At 44.2% G+C, this 19,460-nt stretch overlaps 1 protein-coding gene across 1 annotated transcript in view; it reads left to right on the top strand.

Moving 5' to 3' along the window:
- Positions 1 to 19,460, top strand: part of GLP2R (glucagon like peptide 2 receptor) — a 67,978-nt gene that overhangs the window by 43,982 nt on the left and 4,536 nt on the right. The window contains exons 10-11 of the mRNA XM_010358266.1: positions 4,248 to 4,336; positions 13,847 to 13,985. Of these exons, the coding sequence (XP_010356568.1) occupies positions 4,248 to 4,336; positions 13,847 to 13,985 (228 nt within the window). The remainder of the gene's footprint in view (positions 1 to 4,247; positions 4,337 to 13,846; positions 13,986 to 19,460) is intronic.

Here is a 19,460-nt window from a genome sequence, read left to right as displayed (position 1 = left end):
TCTTCACTGGCCTTGTCCCTCTTTAGGTCCTCTGCCCCACCAGGAGCCCAGGGGCTTTCTGTGACTTCAGGCTTCCCAAGACATTTCCTCACTCCTGTTCTCTCCTCTTCTAAAGACTCCAAGTGGGAATCTTGCTGTACTCTGGGTTTTCCCACCCCATCAAAACTTACATTTGGTACACCCCATCTTCTGCTTTAAGTGGTGATAATAGGCCAGATACTAGGTAATTAGGTTGCAAAAATGAATGAATGAATGAATGAATGGATGAATGAATGAAGAAAGGGCTTCCTTCCTCCTCTCTCAGTGACTCCTTAGCTTCAGTGGGATGTGGGCCTTTCAGCAGGGCTCTTGGGGAGTGTTTTGACTCACAAGAGTAGCTCTACAGGCTAAGCATTTTAGTCCACAGAGCAGGCCAGAGGAGGAGGGGTTTGGGGGTAGATGGAAGAGTTTAGGGGTAGATGAGGCCTACCCCTGAGTTCCTGCCATACTGGCAATCACCTCTGCCAACCTGTAGGCCCAGACCTGTGCACAGAAGCTGGGGTACCAAGAAATTGTCACCAAGAATGCATCTTGGTGATGTCTGGGAATGCATCTGTATTTTCCAGAATCTAGAAGAGATCCTTACATATTTGGGTCCTTAGTACCCACCCCCATCTGGTCACAGAATCCTGGAGGAGTTGGCTAGGTTCTTGGAAAATGTCCTCACTCAGCCCCTTTCCTGCTCGTGTGCAAATGAAGAACAGCACCATCCAATAGTACCTGGTGACTCTTGTCTTCTTGGAAGCCTAGATGAACAGAGGCTCCATGGTACCCCCAGCTAGGGTTTCATCCTATGGCAGTGAGGAAGTGCCTCCTTCGTATGGCCCCTGGGTTGATGCCCATTTTCTCATGTCTGGTCTCTGGAAAACACAGAGAACAGTGAATCAACATGCTTCTCATTATAACCCTTCATTGCCTAGTAGACAGTCTTGATTGAAATTAATTTGCTGGGCCGGGTGTGGTGGCTCATGCCTGTAATCCCAGTACTTTGGGAGGCCAAGGTGGGCAGATCAGGAGGTCAGGAGATCGAGACCATCCTAGCTAACATGGTGAAACCCCTTCTCTACTAAAAATACAAAAAATTAGCCGGGCATGGTGGCTGGCGCCTGTAGTTCCAGCTGATCGGGAGGCTGAGGCAAGAGGATGGCGTGAACCTTTTTTTTAACTCCGTCTCAAAAAAAAAAAAAGAGGAAATTAATTTGCTGAAATATATGCCTTTCTGCTGTTAAACTTGCTTTGTAAGAAAAATGCCTATGTTCAACGAATCACTAAGCCAAGGACACTCTTTATGATGAGAGGCAGGTATCCCATTAAAAGAAATACATGACTTGGTTACATTTAGCTTGTATTTAAATTCTCTGTTCCTAACTATTTTTGTCTGGGAACCTCTATCATTCCTGCTGGCTTCAGGATTAGCTTCTTGCCTGAAACTCTAGCCTTTTAGCATTGAGCATTGATTCTCCTGAGGACAATAAAAACAAATAATAACTGACACATACTGAATTCTATAGCTTGCATTTCAATATGTAGCTAAAGGATTTTATTTCTAGGAAGGGAAATTAGTACTATGCTGACTCAATGTCTGTAGAGATTTTGTTGCATTAATTAATTGTTGCCTGATCACCCTTTCTGTCAGTTCTTTCTATATTGCATAAAGCCATTTTTAGGTCTTTTTATTTTTTATTTATTTATTTATTTATTTTTTGAGATGGAGTCTCGCTCTGTTGCCCAGGCTGGAGTGCAGTGGGGCCATCTTGGCTCACCACAACCTTCACCTCCCTGGTTCAGGTGACTCTCCTACCTCAGCCTCTTGAGTAGCTGGGACCACAGATGTGCACCACCATGGCCGACTAATTTTTGTATTTTTAGTACAGATGGGGTTTCACTATATTGACCAGGCTGATCTCAAACTCTTGACCTCATGATCCGCCCACCTCAGCCTCCCAAAGTGCTGGGATTACAGGTGTAAGCCACTGCGCCCGGCGTGGTCTTTTTAATCTTAAAAACGGTTGCAACCAAAAACCTCTTCCAGCCCTGCAAATAAAACCAAGGAGACATTATCTCATTAAGTATCCCTTGTCAACTACTGTTTGAGCGCCCTGCTTCCCTTCACAGCCAAGCCTCTTTAATGTTGTCTATGCTGCCTCTCCTCTTCACATTTCATCCACAAAACCAAGCACTGGAATCCGTCTTGTGATCCCACCTCTACACGGCAGCTTCTCTTAGGGAACTCCTTGTTGCTAAATGCAGTCTTATTTTGCTTAAGTTCTATGTAGCATTTAAACCTTCCTAAAATCATCCTTTCGGGGTCTTCCAGGATGCCCCTTCTGTGTCATTTATTCTAACCTCCCTAGATATTCTTTCTTCATCACCTTTGCTATCTCCACTTTCTCCATTTTTCCCTTCACTATGGGGCAATTCTCTTAACCCTCTTTCTCTCCCAGCTACACAGTCTCCCTGGATAATCTTGTCTACTCCAGTGGCTTCATGCTCTGGCTGGGACCTCTCTGCTGAGATTCAGATATAAATATCTAACCTCCTAGGAACATCTCTTGTCTTCAAAACTACTGGAGTCCTCATCCACCCTCTACTTCCCACCCAATGCTCTTTCCTCCCCCCCACGTGATTCCTTTATTGGTGAATGGCAGTACCGCACATTTGAGATCTACCGCCAAATGTCAGGGTCATGCTCTCACATCCAATCAATAACAAAGATCATTTGACTCATGCTTCTTCATCATTTCAAATTGATCCCTTCCTCTCCATCACTGAAGCACCAGGACTGCTGCTGAGTTCGCCTCTCCATCACCATACCCCAGGAACTCTGAAACTACTTTCCAACTGGTCTCCCTTCCTCCAGCCTTACCCTCACCCAATCCATTCTCCACACTGCCACTGAAATTATCTTTCTGAAATGCAGAAGTACAAATCTGATCACTTGCCTGCTTAAAATCTGTTACCGGGTCTTCATTGCTTTCAGAAGAATACCCAAACTCCTCACCTAGCACGACAGTGAAAGACCCTGCAGTAACTGACCCTCCCTCCTTCTCCAGTCTCACTTCTCACAAACCCTGTTCTCATTCTCCAAGCTCTACCCAAACCCAGCCACTTGCTTTTCACCACTTCCAGGGGGCTCTTGATCTCTCCTGAGGCTGCAGCCAAGACATCAGCCAGGGCTGCAGCCATCTGAAGGCTTGGCTGGGGCTGGAGGATCAGCTCCAAGGTGGTGCACACATGCAGCTGGTGGTGGGTGGTGCTGGTTTTTGGCCTGAGAACTCAGTTACCCCATGTGGATCTGCCAATAGGCTGCTTGAGTGTCCTCACAAAATGGTGGCTGACTTCCCCTGGAGTGAGAAACCTGAGAGAGGAGAGAGAGAGGGGGAATTTGCAGGCGTATTTTTAAATTTCTTTAAAGGCTGACAGTGAAGGGCTAGATTTTCCCAGCCCATGACAGTGATGGAAAGTATTCTAGGGAGTAGAGAGTATATGCTGTCCATGAATTCCGTAGCAGCAACAGGATCTCAAGTTAGACACCAATAGGGATGGAGTTCTTTACAGAAGAGAGGCAGAATAGCGTTCTGTTTAAGTGAAGGGAGGGTTATAATCTGATGAATCTGGGTTTAATTACAGGCTCAATCACTGACTGTGCAACCTGGGAATTACACTTATTTCTCTGTGCCTCTGTTTTCTCCTTGTATTATAAGGATAAAAATAGTTATGGCTACCTTAGCAGAGTGTTGTAAAAATTAGATAAAAGAATGCCTGGACCGTTCTTAGCCCAAAGCCTGGCATGGTGCTAAGTATTAAGTGATAAGTACTAAGTACTTAGTGCTAAGTACTCAATAAGTACTCAATATGTGCTAGTTAAAAATAATAACAGTAATAGTAATACTAATAATGTGACTGTCCACCTGCCTTTCTAGTGGCCTTAATGATGGGCCTCCTTAAGGCAGAATAATAAACTAAATCACTTTCTAAAATTCCTTCCAGACTTTCAGTTCAGATGACCTTTGGGACTTTGGAGATTCAGATGGCCTTTGGGCCAGTGGAGATCACAGCTAATCATTTACTACCTGGCCAGCTAACTGCTAAATTGCCCCTGGTTTACATTGAACTGATGGAACTGATGGCTGAGCCCAGCCTGACCTTGAAATTCACAGTTATGTGGAGGTCATCATTTATTTACCCAACTCTGCTTTTTTTTCAAGGTCAATTTCTTCATCTTCCTGAAAATTCTCAAGCTTCTCATTTCTAAGCTCAAAGCTAATCAAATGTGCTTCAGAGATTATAAATACAGGTAAGTGGCTTGAGGTTGGTCCCCAGCAGTCCAAGGTTGTTTTAAGTCCTCTGGCTGTTCTACCTAATGTCTTGGGAAGGACATTTATCTCCTAAGGTCAGGGTATCAGAAAGCACTTCTGGAAAGGTGCTGTGGGATCAAGTGAGGCTTTTGTCAACAGTGAGGACCTTCTAAGACGATGAAGCAGATGGTGAGTAGTCAAAGGCGTTCACATCCCCCAGCAGAAAACTGTTAAAACGCCCCTAAGAGGCCAGGAGTGATGGCTCAGACCTGTAATCCCAGGACTTTGGGAGGCTGCAGCAAGAGGATCGCTTGAGGCCATGAGTTCGAGAACAGCCTGGACAACATGGTGAAACCCCGTTTCTACCAAAAATACAAAAGTTAACCAGGCGTGGTGCATGCCTGTAGTCCCAGGCTGAGGTGAGGGGATTGCTTGAGCCCAGAAGGTCGAGGCTGCAGTGAGCCATGATTGTGCCACTGCACTCCAGCCTGGGTGACAGAGTGAGACCCTGTCTCAAAAAAAAAAAAAAAAAAAGTTTCTAAGAATGGGTGGTTGTGGGAAAAGGACAGTCTTGTATGAAGAGAAGTTTGGCAGTTGCCTTCCTTGGGGAAGGATTTGAAGAGAAGAGATTATTTGGGTGTTTTTGAGAACCTTGAGAAAAGAGACCACAAACTTTTAGGGTCTAAGGAAAGACATCCTTTCACAGGCATCCTTTATTTGTGACTTGTCGTCGCTGCACCTCACCTTCCTCTTGCTGAGATGACAGCAGTCCTCATTCCTAGTAAGTCAGATCATAGGTTTTTACTGGATCTGCATTGTTGTAAAAGCAAATGAATGAATGAATGAATGAATGATAGAGAGATAAAGCGTTTTCTCCCTCTTTCCTAGTTATTCTTTACTTTTTTTTTTTTTTAGACAGAGTCTTGCTCTTGTCACCCAGGCTGGAGTACAGTGACACAATCTCAGCTTGCTGCAACCTCCGCCTCCCGGGTTCAAGCCGTTCTCCTGTCTCAGTCTCCTGAGTAGCTGGGATTACAGGCACCTGCCACCACATCTGGCTAATTTTTGTATTTTTAGTCAAGATGGGGTTTCACCATGTTGGCCAGGCTGACCTCGAACTCCTGACCTCATGATCCACCAGCCTTGGGCTCCCAAAGTGTTGGGACTACAGGTGTAAGCCACCGCACCTGGCCTATTCTTTGCTTTCTATGTGGCATAGGCATTCAGCAGGGCTCTGGAACGAGAGTGTTTTAACCCACAGATTAGCTCTAAGAGTAGGAATTCCAGTCCACACAGGAGGCCAGAGGAGGTGGGCACGAGTGAAGATGGCCCTAGCCCCGTTTCTCACCCCTTTATAAGGTCTGACCCAGGCGCTAGGAAGGGAGTTTTTCCTTTTATCTGACAAATATTTAATAGATGCCTACAATGTGCCTGGTACTGTGCTTGGAATAAAAGGTAGACACGAGGCCGGGCATGGTGACTCACGCCTGTAATCCCAGCACTTTGGGAGGCCAAGGCGGGCAGATCACCTGAGGTCAGGAGTTCGAGACTAGCCTAGCCAACGTGGCAAAACCTTGTCTCTACTAAAAATACAAAAATTAGCTGGGTGTGGTGGTGTGTGCCTGTAATCCCAGCTACTCAGGAGGCTGAGTCAGGAGAATCACTTGAATCCGGGAGGCGGAGGTTGCAGTAAGCTGAGATCGTGCCATTGTACTCTGGCCTGGGTGGCGACAAGAGCAAAACTCCATCTCAAAAGCAAACAAACAAACAAACAAAAATGGTGGACATGATGTAAACCCTGCATTTGAGGAGCATGCGTTCTACTTCGCTAAAGACTAGGATGTTGGCATGGAGCAGGAGGTGGAAGGGAGGGAGCTGGCCATGACCCTAGACTTGCCTACTGGCCTTAGGCAAGTGCCTTGGCCCCTTTGGCCTGCTTTCTGGTGTGTAAAAATGGGAGTATCACTGCATACTCATCTCCTGCTTATTCTGAGGATTCAAGTAGGCTGTAGATGTGGTTATAAATATGGGTGGCCACTCTACCCTCCCTCCAGGAGGTCTAGAAGGATAAACATATCCGGCTCAATAATGGGCAGACATACTATAGTTGCTAGTTGGAGCTTTGGTCCAAACATTTTGCAAAAAACCCATAGCCCTGGGGAGCTGGCCTGGCCTGGGCTCCAGGGAGCCATGCTGTCTCCCTTGGCGCCTCCAGTCGAGGCTCCAAGTGGCCAAGCAGTCTCTTTGGCCCCCTTCCCAAAGGCTTAGCTTCTCTCACCACTCTTTGAGGGTGGAGCTTCAAGGCCCACTCTAGTCCTCCCTGCTAGGTGCACTCAGGGAGGAGAGTTCTCTCAATAAACAGGTGCCAGGAAAACCAGGGTGCCCCAGAAACTGGACAGAGGCTAGTGTTTCCATGAGACAGAAATGGTGCAGTTGACCCGCAGGGGACTCAGAGCTGACACCCTGCTGCTTTGTGCCCCCAAAGCCTACCATGGACCACTGGCACCTCCCCCATGCCCAGGACCCACAGCAACTCCTACATAGTTTTTCGTCATAGCTGCTCATTAGCATCCCCGGAGAGTCGGCCAGAAGTGCAGCCTTGTGAGCCCTACCACTGGGTGTTCTGGCTCCGTAAGTGTGGGATAGAACCTCACAGAACAGCCGTGTCCAACCCTTAGAATGCAAGGACTTTTTTGCTTTTCCGTGGTGGCGGATATCACAAAAATTATGCATGGAGTTTTTTTTTTTTTGTTTGCTTTTGTTTGTGTGTGTGTGTGTGTGTGTGTGTGTGTGTTTGTTTGTTTTGTTTTGTTTTAGCTCATCAGCTATTGTTAGTGTTAGTTTATTTTACACGGGGCCCAGGACAACTCTTCTTCTTCCAACGTGGCCTAGGGAAGCCAAAAGGTTGGACGCCCCTGCTACAGAGTCTCCCAGGAGATTCTGATACACAGCCAGCGTGGAGGACTGCTGGGCCAGATGTTCTAGTGAAAGAACACGTGGAATATTCTGGTTGGGCCATTACAGACGTCTTGCAGCCTCAATATTCTCTTTTCCAGAGTCCCCTCTAGAGTTATCCAAGGCAGTGGTTTTCAAACTTTTCTGACCACGCGTCTCTGTCAGTAAAGAAATTCTGAGCATGTCCCTCCTCATGTATTTGCATGGTCTCATGAGCTAATATATGTATTATAAGATAGACCATAAAATAGAAAATGTAAGAGGATAGATACAAATTAATATATACACAATGCCTATTATCCTCTATTATAATATTTTCTTCCAATATCAAATAGATTGCCTGGCATAGCCCTGGAGGGTGTACACCCACCAGGAGCCGCTGGTCTGGGAAAGGGTAAATTAAGACACTGGGGAGACCCTCATGGCTGAGTGATGACCCAGGGTGATTGCTTTGTGGGGAGAAAGAATAACCCTGCCTGACATATGCAGGCTGTCTGGAAATTCCTTTTTTTCCTCTCCCCTGCCCTTATTCAAAGAAAAAGCTCAAAAAGAACTTGGGGCTGGGTGCAGTGGCTCATGCCTGTAATCCCAGCACTTTGGGAGCCTCGGGAAGGGATCGTGTGAGACTGGGAGTCTAGACTAGCCTGAGCCACAGAGTGAGACCCTTTTTCTTTTTAATAATAATAATAATAAAGAAGAACCTGGGTATATGTCTACCCAAAGTCCTCCCATGGTGAGATGCCTCACCTTGGTGAGTTTGCCACCACCTGGATATGGTACAGGGAATCCATCTATATTCCTGAGTGGCCTAGACTTTGGGAGGCTGACTGACCCCAGCTGAGCTCACGATGTATATAATCTAGAACATTGTTCATTTTTAATGTCTGTGGAAGGTGGTGGTAGGGGTAGAGCATTCCTTTCTTGTGCCCATGCACCTCCCAAAATTTCCTAATTGCAACACCAGAAGATTCAGGAATCCAGAGAGTCACCAGAATGTTACTGGTGCTCACATCATCAAAGCAGAGTCTTGCTGTTGAAGGATCCTGAGGGTAGCCTGAAAAATCACCACCTGCCCACAGTACCACTTACCTGTTGGGAAGGAGGCTCATTCCCCAGATCCAGCGTGCCCTCCACAGACTAAGGTGGGATAGGTACTGAGAACGTCCTCCCTCTGTGCTTTCCCTGCCATTTTCGTTGGCCACCTTTCTGTTTACTTGTTCTTTCTGTAGAGTGCAATAGAGTTGATTAGCTAATACTTATTCATTAGCAAAAAGGCAGGGACCGATCTCTCAGGACACACCGAAACCACCTTATTTAACTCCCTGGGCCGGCAAATCCTGCAGTATCTGTGAACTCACTTGCCCATTGTGCTCTTAGAAAGCAGTGCTAATTCTCTCATTTTCAAGTTCTGAGAGAGGGCTCTTTACTGTAACCCCAGCGGGGCATTGGCACCCCTCAGTTCCTCAGCTCACACCCCCCTCTTCCATGTCAGAAAGTTGCTCCTCTTCCTCATTCCCTTCCACGTCTGTTTTCCCTTCCATGTCTGTTTTCCCTTAAAGACTTCTGGTGGGACAGGGCCCAGCATATTTTATCCAAAGGCTTGTAGGTACAGGCTGCCTCCAACTCTTGAAGATTTTGAGAACTTTTATTTTTGTTTTTTTTTTTTTTTGTTTTTTGTTTTTGAGACGGAGTCTCGCTCTGTCGCCCAGGCTGGAGTGCAGTGGCCGGATCTCAGCTCACTGCAAGCTCCACCTCCCGGGTTTACGCCATTCTCCTGCCTCAGCCTCCCGAGTAGCTGGGACTACAGGCGCCCGCCACCTCGCCCGGCTAGTTTTTTGTATTTTTTAGTAGAGACGGGGTTTCACCGTGTTAGCCAGGATGGTCTTGATCTCCTGACCTCGTGATCCGCCCGTCTCGGCCTCCCAAAGTGCTGGGATTACAGGCTTGAGCCACCGCGCCCGGCCGATTTTGAGAACTTTTAGAATGTAACCCTGATCTGGCCTCCCTCCAGGATTATATTTTAGGAAAGTTTAAATTAAACACATTTAGGCCCTGCCAAAGAGGCAAGTTGCTAGGAGCTGGAGAACCTTCTGTAGTCTTAGCCCTTGTCCCTGGGCTTCCACCATCAAGCAAAGGAAATAAAAAAATGGTCCATCTGTCTGGCTTGGAGAAAGAGAACTGAGCCAAGTGTGAAGGAGGAACTCTGGGGCTGTAAACAGGGTAAGCAATGCCCTAGGAATGCGGACAGAGTTCAGCAGACCCTCAGCTCGGCTGGAGTTCTCTGTTCTTTGTGGTTCCCACAGGGGATGGGATCCCACAGAGTTGTGGTTCTCAGAGGCAGCTCTCTTCCCCTAAATAAAGGGCCTTAACTCTCCACGGGATGCACCTGGGCAGAGCTCTTGATTCATTTATAAAGGAGAAGAATTTCTTTCTTTCTTTTCTTTTCTTTTTTTGAGATGGAGTTTCACTCTTGTTGCCCATGCTGGAATGCAATGGCACGATCTTGGCTCAGTGCATCCTCCATCTCCCAGGTTCAAGCGATCCTCCTGCCCAGCCTCTGAAGTAGTTGGGATTACAGGCAAGAGCCACCATGCCCAGCTAATTTTGTATTTTTAGTAGAGACAGAGTTTCTCCATGTTGGTCAGGCTGGTCTCAAACTCCAGATCTCAGGTGATTCGCCCACCTCGGCCTTCCAAAGTGCTGGGATTATACGTGTGAGCCACTGCACTCGGCCCGACAAGCATTTCTTAACATGCTAAACCCCAGTTCTTTCTGAAAGGACTTTCTGATAGGCAATGTAGGAAGCAAAAGCTTTTCCTCAACCCTCTTAGGGTTCCTGGCTGGGTCTGAAAATTAGACAAAGACAAATTAACAGGAGAAAAAGCATGCAAGTTTATTTCATAAGTTTTATATGACGTAGGAGACTTCATAAGGAAAGGAAGACCCAAAGAAATGGTCAAACGTGCGTATTTTTATGCTAGGTTTGATGCAAAGTAGACGGTCATGGGAGAAGTATGATTGAACAAAGGAGATCTAATGGTCATAAACTGGGGGAAATTTAACAAGCCCTGTTTGTACAGATTCTTGTGTCATTGTGTCTTCAGATATAAGGACATTCCTTTCCTCCACCTCTCACATGAGGGTCTTATGATCCGCTTCAGGAGAAGGTCAGAAAATCCCTCTTAGGTTTCATGACCTGTTTCAGGGGAGAAGGGTGGGAGAGTCAGAGAGACTTTCCTGCTCCTGCAGTTTTCTCAACTTCTTTCAGCTTAAAATACTTAGTATGTCAAGGTGCCATATTTTAGAGTACCACGTTCTGAACCCCATCAGCAACCAAAGAATAAAAATGTCACAAATTCAAGTAAATTTGATAAAAAATATTGAAATTATAAGCAACTGAAGGTCAGGGATGGCCTCTTTAAACATAGTAATAACGAAAATGTATTGATCATTTATCATGTGTCAGATACCATTTATTCTGAGGGTTTACCCTATGCTATTGTTTAATCCTTGTGACAGCGCTGTCAGGTAGATGCTATCACTATTATAATCTCCCTTTTACAGATGAGGAAACTAACAGATGAGAGGTTAAACAATTTGCCTACAGTCATAGCACTAATAATTGGCAACACTGAGAATTTGAACTCAGGCCCAGATACTCTTCCTGTACCCCTGCTGTCTTTGACTACAACTCCTTCTTTCTCATCAGATTCACTCATGTGCCATAAGCAGATGCTCAATAAATATTTGTTGGATAAATGATTGCAATAAATGGGACCATTTAAATAAACAAATGGTTATGTATGAAAATGAGCATAAACACAGTCTGTAAGAGTAAACCACTATTGCTATTTATGGATTTTCTTCTGGACAGGGACACAAATAGTACTTTGTCTAAGGAAAAGTTAGAATAAGGTGAAGGGTAGACAGTCCCTTCATGTCTCCATCCAGAAGGGTGAGTGGCCCAAAACTTTACTTAAAAATTGTTATTCTTTACAGATCATGCCGTACTAAACGAAACGTGGGATCAGGGAACAGGAAAAGGACAGTAGTGGGAAATCCACATAAACTCCGAACTTTAGTTACTAGAAATGTACCGTGTAGGTTTCTTAAGTTTTGACAAATGGGCACGGTTATGTAGTATGTTAACATTAGGGAAAACTGAGTGAAGAGATGTAGGAACTCTCTGTACTGCCTTTGCTAATTTTCTGTAAATCTAAAATTATTCCAAAATTAAAAGTTTATTTTAGAAAACCATAACACTGTAACATGGCATCAGAATAAGCTGATGATAAGACACAGGTCTGCTTGGAGGCATATAAGTCTGTGTCGTGAAAACCCAGACCACCCAGAACAAGGGTCACAAATTCAGACTCTTACAAGGGTCAAGCAAGTAACACAACTGAGTAGTATAAGCCGGGTGGGGGCTGGAGGCCACAGACTCCCTCTAAAGGGACAGCCATTGCCCGGCTGCAACCAACGATTGCCAAGCAAGAATTTGAGCCCAGTGTTGCCAGATCTCCTCATTTTTCAAAAGAAGCCAGAAACCTGGACACTTTTGCTAGAAATATTATTATTGAAAGATGACTGCAATAACAAAAATTGCTCCGTGGCCTAAGCAAAAGTTGTCTGCAGGTCAGTTACCATCCGTGGTCACTACTTTGTAACCTCTGGGCCAGAGGGCTTTAAAAACACTCCTGGAAATACAAAACCCTTGAAATGTTGTCTCATGGGGACCATATTAATGTTGCCTAGTGAAGTGACTTCTGTAGGGGTGGGTGTTAGAGTGGGAGTCGATCTGAGCTCAGCTCAAGAGAACCACATAGCCAAGGCCCATGATTCCATCTGTCTGCTCATCAGCCTTTCCTGACAGTCAAGGCTCTGGTTCACACAGTCACGTGGCCAGGTGGAGTCCCTCCATCCTGCAGGCTCCTGCACTGCTTTAGATCCTTTGGGGGCACAAAGGTGAGGTTGTTTGTTTCATTGATAACGGTGCATTTGAATGGCCCTTGCAGACAGGATTCACAGTAAGCTCTTGCTCTTGGACAGAGTTAAAACTTCCTTAAGAAACTCCCCCATGAACTGCTAATGCCACCCTGTTTTTCTACACCTTTAATTCCACGGGATCTGAGGGGAAGTTCCTCCTAGTCTGGCCCCTTTACAAGAAGTGACCTAAGCTAAAAAAAAAAAAAAAAAAAAAATCTTTACAATTATGCTCCTCTTTCCCAATGTGGATAAGACAGTAGCTTTGTTTGTACCCTGAATATGAGTCATCTCTGCTAATGTAGTTAGTTTTAAATTAAGAAGCAGCTCAACAGTAAAGAGCAGTTATTTCCAAACCTGTCTACTTCTCAGGATCCATGGGGGAGTTCCTTAAGAAGTCCACATCCGGCCAGGTGCAGTGGTTTGCACCTGTAATCCCAACACTTCGGGAGACTGAGGCAGAAGTAGTATATCACTTGAGGCTAGGAGTTTGAGACCAGCCTGGGCAACAACGTAAGACCCCATCTCTATAAAATAAAATAAAATAATAAAATAATTATCCAGGCACAGTGGTGCACACCTATAGTCCCAGCAACTCTGGAGTCCAAAGCAGGAGGATTGCTTGAGCCCAGGAGTTCAAGGCTGCAGTGAGCTAGAATCGTGCTACTGTACTCCAGCATGGGTGACACAGGGAGATCCTGTCTCTTAAAAAAAATTAACTTCCTAGGACCCAACCTCCAGAGGTGTGGATTCAGGGAGTTGACATTGAGGCCCAGGAAACTATATGTATATATTTTAAGAGCTCTGTAAGGAATTTTAATAGTTGGCCACGTTTGGGAACCACCAGTATGGAGCATTTGGGCCCCAGCTGTGCACTTTACACGTGGGTGGCACAAGGAATGTTTGTCTTTTTTGTGTAGACTATATACAACAGCGAACCTCCACGCAGCACTTTTTATGAGGAGGATCAGTTTTTCATTTCCTGCAGCCCTCACTATCACCAGGGTTAAGGGGCAGCGTGAGGGCTGATAGCGAAGTCCAGAAAGGAGTCTGCAGGTCGGAACTGAAGGTCAGATGCCCCACATCCAGCCTGAGGTTTACTACCGAGTGTCTGTGTGACCCTGGGCAACTCATTTTTTCTCCTTTCTCGTGGTAACACTGGAAATACTGATGTTGCAAGTCCTGAGTAAAGAAAGATAGAGGAAACTGCTAGCCAGGCGATAGGAAACTTAACAAACCTGGTAGGGGTGGAGTGTCCCAGGGTGGTAGTCACTTGCGTGGAAATCTATCCATCAGGCAAAACATTAAGAGCTGCAGACATATGATAATAGATACGGGGGAATTCATTCAATTCATGTTTTCTGAGCATCCCCCATGCATCAAGTGTAGGAACGCAACAGTAAACAAGACCACAGTGGCCCTGAAGCATTAAATGTTGTAGTCAAGGAGACCATCTGGGAAACAATGATCGATATGGTAAGAGCTGCAACAAAGGCATGGCACAGAAGAGCAGGAAGTGTTGCCTGTTCCCCATGTGGCCCTCATGACTGCTATTTGGTTGTCATTTACAGATTGGCAAAATCAACACTGGTCCTCATTCCTTTATTGGGCGTTCATGAGATCCTCTTCTCTTTCATCACCGATGATCAAGTCGAAGGATTTGCAAAACTTATACGACTTTTCATTCAGTTGACACTGAGCTCCTTTCATGTAAGTAGGAATCTGAACCAAGATGCCTTGACTTCGGCGAAAACAAAATGCATGTGGCCCAAACAGGCTCAGAATTAAGGAGCCCATGGATGAAAATAGAATTGTAGCATCAGCAGCCTTTATCAGTAAGGGCCCTTGGCATTAGAAGAGCATGCAGATGGGGAAGTATTGCGTTGATCCTGCCAGCATGATTCAGTGACTAAGAAGGGGGAAATGGTCTCTTTCCTGGATGGTAATAGTTGGTGTGACTCATGATCGTATTAACTGTGAATGTCAATGTGAAGCCTTTTATTAAGTGCCTATTTTTGCTGGGTTCTCTGCAGAGCATTGTGCAAAGTGAACATTGTCTGTGCTTCAGGTGACATGTACGCAGAATGCAACACAAATTGGGTAGGGACTGATGAGTTCAGACCAGGAGGCTATTGAACTTTGACAGATGTGTAGGAGCTGAAACTAGAAACAAGAGGCCAACTGTGGTTGTTACCTGGGAATCTTTTGGTAATCTATTGCTTAAATTATTATCTATTCCTTAGTGTCTTAAGATGGCAATCTTTTTAAAATTATTTTTCATGATTCTAGGAGTTAGGAATCTAGGCAGGACCCAGTAGGGGTGACTAACTTCTGCTTCTGTCATGCCTCCTGGGGCTGGAACTACCAAGATGTCTTCTTCACTCACATGACTGGTGCCTAAGTTGGGTGGCTCAAATAGCTGAGGCTAGTTTTATTTGGGTCACATTTCTGAGGCCTCATTTCTCAGTGTCCATGACATTCCTTAGACATGCCATGTGTTTTCTACTTGTGGTCTCTCCACAGGATAGGGCAATTCAGGGCTCCCAAGAGTATAAAAGCAGGAGCTGCCAGACATTTTAAATGCCTATGCCTGGAACTGGCACAGTGATGCTTCTTCTGCATTCTGTCATTTAAAGCAAGTCACAGACCCAGCCTAGATTGAAAGGGGAGGGCCCTGCACAAAGGCATGAATCCTGGGAGACGTGGCTCATTAGTGAAGGCCACTAATGCTACAGATTATCGCTAACAGCACAGACACAGCCAGAGTCTTCATAGAGTAGTAATTTGAAAATTAATCATCTTTAAATGTTGGTGTGGAGACAGGACTTCTGGGATGAAGGAGAGAGGCTCTAGCAAATCTTTTCCCCAAAAAACAATGATAAAATTGGACAATTGTCGATAGCAACCATTTTGGGACCCTAGAAATTAACTAAAAAAAGAAAAAAGGGAAATGAGAAGGATTTGTTCAAGAAAAATTACTGAAACTCAGTAATAACAGTGGGAGTCTATGTTATTTTTGTCTGGGACTGCTTTTGTTCTCTAATCCCTGCTCCATCAGTGAGGAAATTCTAGTGAAAACTAGCAGCATCACTGAGGAGGGAGGCTGACTTGATTTGGATCAAAGAGCAGAAAAAGCCCTTATCCTTGGGCATTGCCAGATACAGTAGTCATCTTGGTAACAAAGGAACAGGGAAGGTCAATGTTAAAGCCTGAAGTTTTCATTCTCTCTGGGGTGAAAAAACATACTGATGGGCTAGCCAGAAATTTAACAGGAAGATTTGGGGAATGAAACAGCCACAGTGGGCCTTGACAAGCCCCCACATATTTCTCAGGTTGACTGGAAGGTTGTGTATATGCATAAGGTTGCATACACACTCAAGAAGGACCAGAAAGGACATTCACACACTTCTGGCTGAAGATGAGTTTCTGCACACATATAGAGGAAACATGAGTGGGTCTGGTGGAAAGTAAAAGCCAGGAGAGGCTTTAAACTGAACTTTGAATGTGTTCTCCAAGTGACACATGGATCCATTGGCAAAGGGTATGGAAGCCTTATGGGCCTGAGGTGTTTGCAGACAACTTCTGATCGATCATTGGCTGATTATTAAGCTATTGTAAACAGCATCAGAAGACCAGACTTAAAAATAAATACCAAAAACTTTTAAATGAGCATAGACATCACTGGCTATATACCACAGCAAAGACAGATGCCACAGAACTAGTAGTCCAGACAATTTTCAAAACAAATAACCACCACCACTCCAGGGATGGGGATTGGGGAATCAGAATCCTGAGTTATTATAATATATTATCTAAAACTTCCAGTTTTGTACAAAGCCATATGAGATCTGCAAAGAAACAGAAAAGTGTGACGTATACTCAGGATAAAAAAAAAAAAAAAAGCAGTCATTAGAAACTTTCTGGGTGGGGTGGGGGATGTCCAGATGTTGAACTTATCAGACAAAGACTTCAAAGAAGCTCTTATAAACATGTTGAAATAATTAAATAAAAGGTTGTTGAAATAATTAAAGGAATTCAATTATCTCAATTCAATAGAGAACAATTATAAAATAAGAACCAAATGGAAATTCTGAAGGTGAAAACTACAATAACTGATATGAAAATTTTACTAGGAAAGCTTAGATTTAAGATTGCAGCATAAATCACCCATGAACTTGAAGATAGGTCAATTAGGTTATCCAGTCTGTGGAACAGAAAGAAAAAAGAATGAAGAAAAATAACAGGGCTTCAGAGATCTCTGGAATGCCATCAAGCATACCAACATACACATATGAGAGTCCCAGAAGGAGAGTAAAGATAGAAATGGTAGAATAAATATTTGGACAAATAATGATTGAAAACTTCCAAAATTTGAAGAAAAATGTTAATCTACACATCCAGGAAGCTCGATGGACTCCAAAAAGCATAAAACAAAGACATTCATGCCTAGAAACATTACAAACTGCTGAAAGCCAAAAATAAAGAGAAAATATTGAAAGCAACAAGAGAAAAATGATTCATTACATATAGGGACCAATGATACAATTAACAGCTGACTACTCATCAGAACAATGGAGGCCAGGAGCCAGTGGTATAAAATATTCAGAATGCTGAAAGAAAAAATTTGCCAATCAAGAATTCTAAATCCAGCAAAAGTATGTTTCAAGATAAAGGTGAAAATGAGAACACTTGGACACAGGAAGGGGAACATCACACACAGGGACCTGTTGTGGGGTGGGGAAGGGGGGAGGGATAGCATTAGGAGATATTCCTAATGTAAATAATGAGTTGATGGGTGCAGCACACCAACATGGCACATGTATACATATGTAACAAACCAGCATGTTGTGCACATGTACCCTAGAACTTAAAGTATAATAAAAAAATTTTTTTTTTTTAAGATGGGATCTTGCTCTGTTGCCCAGGCTGGAGTGCAGTGGCCGGATCTCAGCTCACTGCAAGCTCCGCCTCCCGGGTTTATGCCATTCTCCTGCCTCAGCCTCCCGAGTGGCTGGGATTACAGGCACCCGCCACCTCGCCTGGCTAGTTTTTTGTATTTTTTAGTACAGACGGGGTTTCACGGTGTTAGCCAGGATGGTCTCGATCTCCTGACCTAGTGATCCACCCGTCTTGGCCTCCCAAAAAAAATTTTTTAAAGACATTATCATAAAAACAAAGACTGAGAGAAATCATTATTGGCAAACACCCCTTTCAAGAAATATCAAAGGAAGTACTTCATGCTAGCGAGAAATGACAAGAGACAGCAACTCAAATCCATATGAAGAAATAAAAAACAGTGGAAAAGGTAGATACGTAGGTAAATCTGAAAGGCTATATGTATATTTTTTTCTCATAATTGATTTTAAAAATACAAGATTGTATCAAGTAATAACTATAAGTTGTATTATTGGGTTTATAACATATAACGATCTAATACATATGACAAGAATATCACAAGAATGAGTAAATAGAGATATATAGGAGAACATTTCTATATTTTACCAGGATTAGGTTAGTGTTAATATGAAATAGATTGTGTTAAGATGCATGTTGTAATCCCTGGAATAAACACTAAGAAAATAACTTTAAAAAATGTATTTAAAATACTAGCAAAGGAATTAAAATGGTACACTGGAAAGTATCTATTTAACATGAAACACTTTCAGGCTCATGGGATTCGCATAATATCCCTACAACAGATAAATTACTATACCTATTTTAAAGATGAAAGAACTGAGGCTCAGAGGACTTTCACATGCTGACATATGTCAGAGATGAGGTTTTTATTCAGAGCCCCTGCCTGTAACCACTATGCCATAGTGCCTCTCAGGGGCCTTATGAAGATTAGAACCAGGAGACACCGAGTTCCCCATACCAGTCTTAAAGGTCAAGTGCTGTCTGATATATTGGAGCAATATACCAGACAGGGTGAAGTGCTGAGATTTGGTACGCAGAGCAGAGAAAATGTGTCCACCCACCGCATGCTCACCAAAGGCCAAGGAGCCAGAGCCTGAAGTGTGGTATGAGCAGTTGGACAGTATGTTTTTCCCTCCTGTTGGAGTTGAATTCTTTGTAGCTTTGAATCAAGACAGAGGATCCATAAGCAATTTTTTTCCATTATGAAAACATGTTTAATTTATTTCAGTCTTTTGGGGACTTTCAAAAGATAAGGTTTAGTCATTTGGGGTTTTTGTGTTCCTTGGCTGTAATCTTCTTTAAAAGGTAATCCTAAATTAGAGGGGAAAAAACTCTGCAGCTGTTGTGTCGTAATATTTGGTGGACTTTTTTCTCCTGAGGGTACGGTCGGGCAATGTGAGCCCGTGATCACCTGATCTCACTCACCCAAGGCCAGGTAAAGACCAGTTTATTTATGTGGAGCTATGTGAGGCAGATTTCTGAGAAAGAATCTGAGCCTATTAGACTCTTTTGCCTCGGGAGGAGGTGTTGGTCATCTGATTCTGTGTAATAAACCACACCAAAACTTTATGGCTTAAAACAGTAACCATTATTATTATCATGTTGAGATGGAGTTTTGCTCTTGTTGCCCAGGCTGGAGTGCAATGGTGCGATCTTGGCTCACCCCAACCTCCGCCTCCTGGGTTCAAGCCATTCTCCTGCCTCAGCCTCCCGAGTAGTTGGGATTACAGGCATGAGCCACCACGGCCAGCTAATTTTTTTTTTTTTTTTGTATTTTTAGTAGAGATGGGGTTTCTCCATGGTGGTCAGGCTGGTCTCGAATTCCCAACCTTAGGTGATCCACCCACCTTAGCTTCCCAAAGTACTGGGATTACAGGCATGAGCCACCACACCTGGCCCCATTTTAATATTTTTAATGATTCAGTAGACTGGGCTGCTTGGGGTCAGGGTAGATAGTTCTTTTGATACATGTAATTTTTGTGTGGGGCTGCAAATGTCTGAGGGCCCAATTGGGGTGGCACATCCAAGACGGTTCATTCACATAACTAGACATTGATGCTAGCTGTTGAACAGGACCTCAGCTAAGACTGTATAGCTCAGGGGGCCTCAGTTCTCCTCCATGTGGCGTCTCCATGTATCCTGAATATCTCATAGCATGGCGGCTGGACTCTCAGGGCATCCTAAGAGCAAACGTTCTAAGACGGAGGAAGGAGAAACCTCCAGCCCTCTTAGGACATAGGCATAGAAGTCCCAGAGTGTCACTGTTAC

The sequence above is a fragment of the Rhinopithecus roxellana genome, chromosome 19 (genome assembly GCF_007565055.1).
Source record: "Rhinopithecus roxellana isolate Shanxi Qingling chromosome 19, ASM756505v1, whole genome shotgun sequence".
Classification (NCBI taxonomy): Eukaryota; Metazoa; Chordata; class Mammalia; order Primates; family Cercopithecidae; genus Rhinopithecus; species Rhinopithecus roxellana.
Note: the sequence above shows the minus strand (reverse complement) of the source record. Positions and strands in the feature narration are given on the sequence as shown.